At 35.7% G+C, this 12,321-nt stretch overlaps 1 protein-coding gene across 1 annotated transcript in view; it reads right to left on the bottom strand.

Annotated features, from left to right (window-relative positions):
• bmpr2b (bone morphogenetic protein receptor, type II b (serine/threonine kinase)) overlaps positions 1 to 12,321 on the bottom strand; it is an 88,369-nt gene that overhangs the window by 35,370 nt on the left and 40,678 nt on the right. The window contains exon 3 of the mRNA XM_051904811.1: positions 11,608 to 11,781. Coding sequence (XP_051760771.1) covers positions 11,608 to 11,781 — 174 coding nt within the window. The remainder of the gene's footprint in view (positions 1 to 11,607; positions 11,782 to 12,321) is intronic.

Raw genomic sequence — 12,321 nt, 5'->3', positions numbered from 1 at the left:
TAGCGAGCAAAACAATTTATCTCCTTAATTTTCCATCATGCAGAGAAGTTCAATACTAATTCTCTTCATTTGTTAGTCCCAGGGGCAGATATTCAATACATGATCTTCTACACAAAAAAATGCAACTGCTCAAAGCTTCATAATGATAAAGAGACAGCCCAGCAGCAACCTGAGGTGATGGCTGGTAGATCTTCTGCCCTGTCACTATAGGCACTTGGCCATCTCATTTCACCTCCGCACAGTCTGTGTGCCGCCCACGTGTCTGCACATGCTCACACTCCAAACATGCCACAAACGTACTCAAACAAACAATGATTGAAATATCAGCCTCAACGTACATTCATATGCACCTCTAACGAACACAAACATGCTCTAAAGACCCATATAATGCAGAAAAGCTGAAGAAGAGACTGAATGAACGTTGCATATTAGCCAATCAGATGGGAGCTTGTGATTTTGGCAAGCCAGTGAGTTTTTAGCGACAAACAATTTGTCTTTCTGTTCACACCAGTGTTATATTAGAATCATTTATATTAGTGTTAATTTCGTTAATGAAAACTACAACGAATAAAATTTGCGTTGACAAGCTTTTTTTTTCCATGACTAAGATGAGATGATGACGAGACGACACCAACGTCGTTATATGATAACTGTGACTATATCAACATGCAGTATCGTTGACGAAAAAAACGAGACTAAAATTTAGTTAAAAAAAATAAAAACTTTACCAAAATGTTTTTGTAGATTAAAAAGAGGAGACAAAATATTACAGACTGTTTTTAACAAGCCTCTGCAAGCTTTCATGATAGCAGTTGCCAGACGTCAAGATTTTGAATCAGGGATTTTCTGTTAAAAGGATACATTTTCTGCCTGGTGTTTTACTTAACATTTGCAATCTGGCATTAATGCGCACACACTCTCTCTACATTGCAGGAAGAAGCATGGATGACCTGAAATCACCGATAAACAAGTAAGCTGGAGTTCAGCGACCTCCATTTGAGATATTCTGCTTAAACAAAAGTGTCATTCAGCCAGTCTGTGTTCTGTCACGAGCCTCGGTTAAACGGTTAAACCTTCTCAGTGATGAAATGCAATAAATCCAAACATGGATCTCGACTATTGTTTGCGATTGTGGATGAATAAATGCACTTACGCAACCTCTGTGTAACAATACAAAGACTTTTTTTTGCTGTTGTTTTAATAGAAAAACATTTGGAATTACTAGAATTACTATTAGGAATTTCACTGTTTTAATATTTGAGAGAAGTTTCTTGTTATACCAGTTTTCATAATGCAGATAGTGTGTTAATTTATATGATAAATAGCCTATAATAAATCAGGAAACAAGATGAGGTAAAATAAACCATGCATATGAGTCAACACTTTCTTGATTTCTGCTTATAGGTGAAAGTGCAATAATTCTGATGAAATGTGAAAATAAATCTCTCAAATGACAACAATCAGTGTTATTATAATTTTTTTCTGTGATTATCAATTTAACTAATCAATTTATGCAGCATGACGAAAATATGAAAGTTTTCACTGACAAAAACTAGACTAAAACTGCTCAGACATTTAGTCGACTTGACTACACATACCCACATGCAAAAATACTATAGTAAATACTAGTGTTTTTGAACCATACTATAGTAAATTGTAGTATACTGTATATATTATAGTATTTACAACACTTACTCTTACAACAGCATACTGTAGCATTAACTATAGTGAACTGATAAACTGTAATAAATACTGTAGTGTACTTTAGTTTTTACTACAGTAAACTGTAGTGCATTGTAGTATAATATACCCTATAGTTGTAGAAAACGTAGTACAGTATGTAAAGTAAATTGTTTATATTACTATAGTTGTTATATTACCACAGCAACTATAGAATTACCACAACAAATTAGTACTTTACTATAGTATGGTTCAAAAACACTATAGTATTTACTATAAATTACAAATTATATAGTATTTTATGACAAGGTTGACTAAATATGATAAAAACTAAAAAGTACATTTGACATAGGACTAAGACTAAATTTAAAAATAACACAAATTTATATACTATTATTTATTAATATTTTGAATTTTGTATATTTCCAGTTTTTAATTTGAGTTTAAGTTTTAGTAATTTTATGCACTTTTTTCATTTTCTTTTTATATTTATATTTAGTTTTAATTTTTTTATTTGTCTTAATTTTAGAAAGTACTTCAATTTCAACAAACTTATTACACAGTTGCTGGAAACTCATTTCAACACACAAGCTGGGTTTCCATCCAAACGTGAAGCGAATCTTTTCAAAATTCGCAAAAAATAAATAAATAAATAAATAAAAATAAAACGAGCGTTTACATCAGGTTGTTAGAGTGGATGATGGTGGTATTTGTAACCTAGAAACCAACAGTAAATAAAACACCATCAGCGGAAACAGCCGATTAGTCACAATTTATAATTTATTCAGCAAATGCATTTCCATCTCCCATTATTCACACCAACTCTTTTTTGCGCACGTCAAAAACCACCTCAATCGACCATAAAAATTTATTTGCGAATGAAGGCATTTTTTCCCCCTGAAATTTGGCATTTCCATCACTCCGTTCTGATGCGATACTTCAAAACGCGCATAAAAACAGGGTGATGGAAACTTAGCTACAGTCTCTCGTGGTGTAGAGTTTTAAAATAACATACACCGGAGGGCAGCTGCTTTTTATCAATGAGAACAATGAGAGAGGAAGAGAACCATCATAAACTAGAGCAGCCTAGAAAGCTTGTGAAAGGATGGGATTTTAGCAGCCATTATACATGTCACCATGAAAAAGAGCAGAGAGGAGGATAGAGCACCGTACCAGAGAGAGGAGAGAAAACTCACTAAGTTATGGCCAGGGGGAAGGGAGAGGAGGTGTGAAAGGAGAGGTAGAGGAGGTGTGTGCGTGTGTCGGAGAGATCATTCCCCCTCCGCAATTAAAGCAGCTGCCAAGGTTAATCTATGCCTGATCGATCAGAGGCTTCTCACACTCTGTTCACAGTCTTCAGATGGAAGATCACACCGTCCATCTAAATGAAGCTCGCTGTGAACTTCTGTGTGCGACTCTGAAAGGAGAAGAGCGTTTCACATTTTCTAAGCAGGTGTACGGATTACAAAATCTGTGCAGTACAATGTCAGTGACTTGCAGATGTGCACTCCTCCTTCTACTGTGGATAACAACAGCCCTGTTTCATGGCAAGCAAAAAGTGTAAAAAATAAATGGCATGGACGTGTGTCGATATATTGTGCAAGGCTGCACAATATATCTAAATTATTGAAATATCGCAAATGTACATATCGCGATGGCTTGCGATAACTGATTTAATACTTCAAAAAAGTTACGTAAAGTCAAAATTTTAGGTTGACGCAGATAGCAGAGAACAGACTGGACACATGACTGTTACATACGTGTGATATGCATAATGTTAAAAAGAGTTAAGCGCAATAAGCCACAAAAAAGAACTCAATGCGGTACTCACACGCACACAGAAAGCCGCTTCTCAGACAGCGTGAGATCCCGAATTCAGTTCTCTTCTGCAGCTTATATGGCCAAACACACAAAATTATGTCAAAATGCCCGTCTTGGTGAGTATTAACGTAAACAGTCGGTTTTAGTGAACATAAACAGCTGAGAAAGAAAACGCGTGTGCTGTAGCCTAATAAACCTGCTGCCATCTGTGTCATTAATGTTAATCAAACAACAAAAGACAAAAAGCAAATCACTCACTGCTCTTGACACTTTTATAGCTTTAATAAGAGCAAAAATCATTGTTTAATTCATACAGTGAAGACTAAGCAGTTTTATTTTTACATTTGATTATTCAATTTCCGTTTTGTACATTATCGTATCGCATATCACATTATTTAATAAGTTATCACTTATCGCACTTTTCTTCAATATCATGCAGCCCTAGACGTGTAAAAAACCTTGTTCTGCACTGAATATATTCACGCCAAGCCTGATGCAAATGTAAGATATTTTTTTTAAAAATGTTGTACACTGTACTTTATTTTAGTATCATTTGGAATAGATTTTTATGCAATTTGGGTTATGTTTATGTTTGTATTGTACAATATGAGAAAAATTTAAAACAAATTTGTTTAGAGCATGTAATTTCAGTTTGGTAATTATGCATTTATTAGTCATTTATTGTTTATTTATTTATTTATAACTATTTCAATCTATTTTACCAGATGCCACTGCCAAGCAAAAACCTTAATTCTGACCCTGCAGCAAGAATGGAGTTACACCTTGCTAGGAGAAGAGTTTTTACAAGAAATGTTATTACAATTTAAAAATATCTGTTTTCTATGTGAATAAACAGTAAACTGAAATTTATTCCTGTGATCAAAGCTGAAGTTTCAGGATCATTACTCCAGTCTTCAGTGTCACATGATCCTTCAGAAATCATTCTAATATGCTGATACGCTGCTCAAGAAACATTTCTGATTATTATACAATATTCATATTTTTGTGGAAACTGTGATATATTTTATCAGGATTCTCTGATGAATAGAAAGTTCAAAACAATGGCATTTATTTGAAATAGAATCTTTTGTAAAATTATAAATGTCTTTACTGTCTCTTTCAATTAATTTAAATGTGTCCTTGATGAATTAAAGAATTAATTTCAACTTAAATGAAAGTAAACTTAAATTAAATGGTGCACTTATGTTTGCGATGTGATTTTTTTTAATATAAAAAATGTTTATAAAATTTGTTCATGAAAATTCTGTGAAATTTTAATAAAATCTGGTTTAAATCTATTTTTTGTATAAAATTGATTGTTTATTGATCTCTTTAAATAGATTTTTAATGAAATTTAAGGTCTTCGTGTCATTTGGAGCGACCACACATCATGTGGTGCGACCAATAATAGCATAACTGTATTAAATTAAAAATAAAATATCTAATTTCTGTGGTTGAAATATGAATCACTGATACAGCATGCTTAAGTGAATGGTATTTTTAAAACATTTTTATGCGATTTACAGGAAAAATAAGTGTTAAACTACATTTAAGAAGGCAATTCTGAAGTTACAGAACAAAAATATAAGGTCATTCTTTACAGAATCTCAAAAGAACTGCAAATACTTTGTTTCCAAACACTTTAATTACTGAGAACTTGTATAAAAAAAAAAAAAAAAAAAAATGTTAAGCACGTTAAGGAAATTAATTAATTTTAAGATAAATCACGGTCGCACCATATGACATTTAAGGCTATGGCCAATTCATCTAGATTAAAAAAAAAAAAAAAAAAAAAAAAAACACTAAAATCACTTAATTTAACATTTTAATATGAATTTATGTGTACACAACATTCTTAATGAACAATTGCAATAGATATTTTTTTTGTATTTTAAAATTGGCCTGTCGAAAATCCTTATAAGTCTTTGATCCATATAGCACCTTTCATGCATAAAACGCAGATGAAAGTGCTTCATAGATCAGGGTATAAAGCAGTTAAAAATATAAAACAGTTAAAAAAAAAAAAAAAAAAAAACTCAACACAACAAACAGAAGCTTGGAAGCTACAGTTTTAAAATAGCAACATGCAAATGTCAAAACCCCAATATGCAAAAATCAACTATCAGAAAAAAGGGTGGATGATCTCAGGAAAAGCTTTCAACCTAATTGGAATGCATTTCATCTTTTTAAAATCTTCTTGTGTGAAAGTCTGTGCTGTCAATCACATACTCCATGTCATACATAAGGCTAAAACAGTTTGGCACTGTGGCCCACAGAGATATTTAAGAGAGTATTGTGTTGATGTCAGAACAGCTGAGCACCGGCACAGCCTCACTGCTCATCACAGTCAGCAGGTGTGTGCACATCCTCACAAACACACACACATGGAAATAAACACTAACAATGTGCCTCTGTGATGCAGCAGAACAGCATGTTTGATGACGCTCACAGTTTACACACCATCTAAAGCAACGTGTTTGTAGAATGAGTGTGTTTTTCCTCCTTCTGCTCTTGTTAGCGAAATAAAAGAAACAGTGCCACCCTAATCTTCCTAAACTGTCGCTCACACTGCCGATTTGAGGGGTTGGAAAGCTTGTGGCATTCAAAAGAGATTTCTCTGTTTGGAATGCAACACTTATGTGCACAATTACCATCAGTCCCGGGAATATGTTCGCACAGAGGACGTCTTCACGTCTGCTACTCTACAGGATTAAAAGTGAAATAATTCCTCCTGTCACAGCCTTTGGTTCTGGTGTGACATCCTCCTTCTGTTGAAATCCTTCTTTTAAGAGCGTGTTTTTGTTGTGTCACCCATTTTCCGAGTGCTGAAAAGCTGCCATAAATTAGTCCAAAAAAATGAGTCACCACAGCAGCTCTCCAAATAAATGGAAACGTAGAAAATGGGGTGAGGGAACATTTCCAAATCTGCACTTATCTATAAAAAAAACAAAAAACACATGCGTTCACGGAATAACACATCCGGTGCTGGGAATTTGGTGTTGGATGGGTGAAAATATCGGTAAATGGATTGGATAACAAGTGACGATTCCAGCTGTCTTGAACGAGGAAGACATCAGCAACATGTGTGTGCAGACGTTGTCCTTCAATGCAAATGTCTGTGCATTTTGCACAAGGCTGCAGATTCTATTCACATGTGCTGAGGACTGCCGATACTGTCAGTCTGATGTCTCTCGCTATGCGTGCTTGCATGTCCGCGGACGAGAGACAGCTGCGGTGGGTGGGGGTTTGGATGCAGTGCACCCTGCTGCTAAACACTGTAACGGGGAAAAGGGGACAAACGGTCTGGTGGTGTCTGAGGATACAAAAGACACATGTGCGCGGGCATTCTGCCCGGTAACAGTCGAAAGCAGAAACATGATTGGATGACACTGAGTCTCAAATATATTCTATATGGCCTCTTCACGCAGGCATGGCACCAAATGCAGGGACCCCCCTCCCCTGCATTAATACATTCAACCTCTCATTTTGTCTTTAGAGACATTAATTTGAATGTTGGTTGTGCAAAGTTGATTTCCAGGGTCAAGCCTTCAAAGCTTAAACATGCATTCATTGCATTCATTGAGAAGGCTAAAGCCTTTTATTTTTCCATTATTCCCCAAATCAAAACGTGCTTCTCAAGGCTCTTCGCTTGAGAAGTTGTGCTAGGGGAGAAAGAGAAAAAGAGAGTAACAGGGAAAAAGTGCACTGAAAAGAGGTGTGAGAAGCGAAGCAGCATGCAAATAACTCACTCTTACAAAGTCTGACAGCCATTGATTTTTTTTTTTTTCGTATTTCACTCTATTTTTCACTGCATTGTTTGATTGCGTTTGCGGTGTGACTCATTTCTATCCTTTTAGCAGGGCCATCCAGCATTTCTTTGGATACTCTCTCAAAGGCAACACAAAAGGAGAAAAAGAACTGAGAGAGTGAGCAAGAGAATGAGAGGGCACAAAGAAAGAGGTAAAGCCGGGGTTTTGTTCTGAAGTAAGGAATTAGACAGCTCTAGGAGAGTGAGGATGGGAAATAAAAGGTTGCAGTGGGTTAGTTGAAAACAGGCCTACATCTGAGCGGGACTTAGTATTTATTAACCAGAGGCACTATCAGGAGGAGCAGACGGGCAACTCAATGTTTAAACAAAGCGGTGGAATCACAATGTTCAATATGATGGATATAAGAAAGGAAGCCTGCCTTCCATTCAAATTAGCCAACTGACTTTTTGGTTGGTTTAACACCTATTTTTTTTTTTAATAGTAGTAGGTGGTTTGCTGGTCTAAGCTACTTATCTGGTCTCCCAGTTTGGCAAAGCAGGTGTTCGACAAGTTTGCCACATGGTCTATCAGCCTGACCAGCTGATAAGGATAGGGACACACCAAACTGATGCCAAAGAACTAGCACTGATAAAAGCCGACTGTTGTCATCTTGCGCCGCGGCAAAAAATTGCACCAAGAGAATTACAGCTGACTGTCAGCCAGCACACGCGTTCTGTGCCTGCGTGTAAGGAGACCGCTGTCAATTTTTATATATATATAATTTCAAATATATTCGTCTATATTCGTAATTCAGAAAGGGAGACCAGCCCTGCAGGCTACAGATACACAAACCGTAAACACAGCAGCACATGCTTACCGTTTTGAATATCATTCATGCTGATCACTTTCTATATTCCACTCAGCTAATATTAAACGTTAATATTAAACATTCACCCAGGAACACTCGTACATGACGTAAAATTAGAACAGCCTTCTGTCTGTACCGCCTTGGCTTGTTTGCTCACTGTTTTTCTGTTATTCTTGCGCTTCGATTTGTTTACTAACCTGAACAGCCAATCAGAGATCTCTCTCTCGTCCGACGGCCCAACGGCGATTCTGCATGTTGAATTGGCCCAAAAAAAAACCAGCGCGTTCAACTAGGAAAACCCACTGGGAAAACTTAGTAAGCGATGCTTAAAAACGGCCTGAGCCCGACGTTGCCCGACGACCGATCGTCGGCTTGGTATGACCCCTGTAAAACGACCAAAATGACTAGCGAAAATCGACCAGTTTGTTGGGCATCCTTCTGTAAACACCTTTAAATGTATCAAAAATGACTAGCTTGACCAGTGGAAACTATGCTAAGACCAATAAACCACCTTAGCTAAATTTATGATATCATTGTTGTTGCACTATATGTGCTTTTTTACATATTATTAGAAACAAAATATTAGCAAACCGCTTTGGAGATTTCTAGCGTTCTAGGTGGCATTGCCAAGATGACTGTCGACCAAACTCTATTAGCATATTAAAGGGTCAGTTCACCCAAAAATGAAATTTCTGTCATTAAATACTCACCCTCATGTTGATCCAAACCCATAAGACCTTCGTTCATATTCAGAACACAAATTAAGATATTTTTGATGAAATACGAGGGTTTCTGAACCCTCGGGATGACATGAGAGTGAGTACTTAATGACAGAAATTTCAGGTTGCGGAATCGAGTCTCAGTACCGGCAGGAAATGTAGGTGGGGGGGGGAGTGAATTCCACTCTCATTATCCAGAATTGAGGTGCCCTTGAGCAAGGCACCTAACCCCCCCAATCACTGCCCAAGCGCTGCAGCAAAAATGGCTGCCCACTGCTCCGTGTGTGTGTGTTCAATACTCACTGCTGTGTGTGTGTGCGCACTTGAATGGGTGAAATGCAGAGCACAAATTCCGAGTATGGGACACCACGTTACTTATCAGTTTCATTAACACCCAAACCAGTCACTAGATCCCTAAACATACTCCGATATTGGCTGAACATGCACCGCAGGGCTGCGTTGTAAAATAAGAATGATATTTGGTAACCTACAAAGTTTACCCACGACTTTAACAGCATTATGGAATCATGGGCAATGTTGGAAAAGGCCAACAACTAGTGTGAATCTTAATATAATGAAGTCTGTGATGGGAATTTGGGAATGGAGCTGGTGCTAATTCTACAAGCTAAAAACAGCCACAACTGAACAATAGCTTATAGGCATATTTATATTTGAAAAAAAGCTTAACAATACAAGAGAGCTACTTTACAACAACACGTGGGCAGTTATTTTGAAAAGTCATGACCCCATGGACGAGAGGATGCTGACCTTCCATCGACTGCATAGAAGTCAATATGACTATTAGACTATTGAGTTTTCTTATCCAACATTCCAAAGCACAGTCGATACAGTAGTTAGCAGAAGAGAACATAACAGAGAAGCCAACAGAGTCCAAATCACACAGTGTGATTTATACAATAATTCAGACCAGAATAGCCCTCGATCCTATAATGCACCGCATTCTTTATCAGCAGAGACAGATGAACACATTAAATGCGGTTAGCGTTAATGTGTTTCTCAACAGTAAAATCATAGTCACCCACACACAGGTACTCTAATGTAGGGCTGCAACAAAAGGATTATTTTGATAATCGATTAATCTACAGATTATTGGAACGATTAATCAACTAATCGTTGATTATTACACAGATTAATCAGTATGCTTTGTTCGATTATTCCACTTTAGCAATAAGTTAAAATATTGAGTTATACTTTACCTAATAAATAAAAATCACTTCAGCTTTTGAAAGTGTATTTTTAATAAATTTCGAGCCAATTGAATAGACCAGTCTACTTCAGGTTTTCTTTTCTCCTCAGAAGTCATCAATGGTCCAACTGTTACAATGACTGGTACTGTGTTTTTATTAAGTCCGGGAATTGTAATAAAAACTTTTTAATAAGAGTAAAAATATGAATATGTAATATTGTGCATATTATATTATATATATATATATATATATATATATATATATATATATATATATATATATATATTTTTTTTTTTTTTTTTTTTTTTTTTTTTTTTTAAATAACCCTCTCTAGATTTCTTTTTTTTTCTTCTTCTTCTTCTTTTTTACTATCGAGTTTATGGTCATTGAATGGCTTTCCTGAGGTAAATGTAACATTTTGTGACATATTAGTTTGCAAACTGTTTTATTGACATCTTTCTGCGGTTAAAACTCTGATTAAGTGATTACATTAGAGATGGATTCATTTCAGTAAGTTGTACTGTATCTTTCAACATACTTTTTGATGTTTATTCATGTTTATTTCGTGCTGTAATAGCAGAAAAGAGGAAGACATAATAGGTTCATGTGGCGCTTGACCTGAGGCGCTACAGCGATCTGTCATGCCACATTAAAGAGCGCTAAAACCACATTTATTGTTTGAATCCCGTAGTAAAATTGACAGAATTTAAATGCCGAGACTGTTTTATATCAAAAAACAGTGTATCTTTCTATGTAAAAAACTATGTATCTTTCATTGCGTGAGAAAATGAACGTGTGGCTTGAGAACAGTGAGTTTGAATGAAAGTTGGTGGCCCTGTGTGACATTTAATGTAGTTATGCTAAACGTTATGTTTGTTATGTTTTATGCTATGTTAAACTCCCACATTTTACGGGTACGACTTTGCTTGCACTATGCACTTAGAAACGCCGTGTCTTCTTCTATTGGATTGGATCTGGGAGGGCTGCATTACAGTATTGCGCTACAGCGCCCCACTGGTCAAACCGCGTTATTGCAGGCCCTTCAAATAATAGGTCATATGAGATCAAAAGACTATTTGACAACAAAAATATGTCAACAATTTTATTGTCGACGTTGTCGATAATGTCGACTAATCGTTTCAGCCCTACTCTAATGTCATTGAGTATGTCTGTAACTGCCGATCACTGTAGTGCAAGTTTATTTTAGCAAGCATTTCCCTTTTTAGTGTTAATATTAGAATAATTAAACCGACACTCACAGTAAAGCTGTAGAAATGAGCTTCTAAAAAAGTCCTCTAATATATTAGAGATCTTTCTCTTTATGTGTTAGACTTAACCACTGAAATCTGATGATTTATATGAGAACATACAACATCCTCATATAAGAACATTAAAGAGATCAGCATGATTTGTGTTGAGACTGATGACAATGGATCCTGCAAGACCAGTTCTACTCTGTCACAGAAATCTAATATGGGCGTTGACTCTCAGATGGGGACATGGAGCTTTCAGATGAGACCTAGAGGTGTAGATGCCCTCTGTTTAGTGTTTGCAGGACTTACGGGGGCTGGTCTTGGTAGGGCTAGGCACCCAGTTCTCTGTGAAGTTGACGTTGCACATGTTGGTGCTGCAGCAGCAGAATCTGTAGGTGCCGTTCTGTATCTGCGATGGCGTGGTGGTAACCACACAACGGTCGTCATGGCAGTCCTGCTGGTCGCCAATGTAAGTCCAACAGCCTGTGATGAAAAGATGCAGATGGTTGAGTGAATGAGAGTGAGACACTGTAGAGTGAGTCTGTAAAAATGTGCAAGGGGAAAAAAAGATTTGTGTGTGTGTGCGCAAGCACATTTCAAGGTCTACATTTTTATAATATAACATAATATAATTAATATAATATAATATAATATAATATAATATATACAATTTTTATATGACAATAAATTAATGAAATAATTATTAATTTAGCTTAATATAATATAATATAATATAATATAAAATTTCAATATGACAATGAATGAATATTTATATTATACTTTTATATAGATGTATATTATATTAATATTATTATATTATTATTATATAATAATTGTATATATCTATATATCATTGTCATATTAAAATTCATTACATGATTTTATATTGCATTGTTTTATATCTCATATTGAGCTAAATCATTTAAATATAATATAATTTATATTATATTACATTCAATTTAATGTTACAATGAATTAATGAATAATCAATATTAATTTAGCTTAATATAATATAACCCTGAG

The sequence above is a fragment of the Ctenopharyngodon idella genome, chromosome 9 (genome assembly GCF_019924925.1).
Source record: "Ctenopharyngodon idella isolate HZGC_01 chromosome 9, HZGC01, whole genome shotgun sequence".
Classification (NCBI taxonomy): Eukaryota; Metazoa; Chordata; class Actinopteri; order Cypriniformes; family Xenocyprididae; genus Ctenopharyngodon; species Ctenopharyngodon idella.
This window is presented reverse-complemented; position numbering and strand designations above follow the sequence as displayed.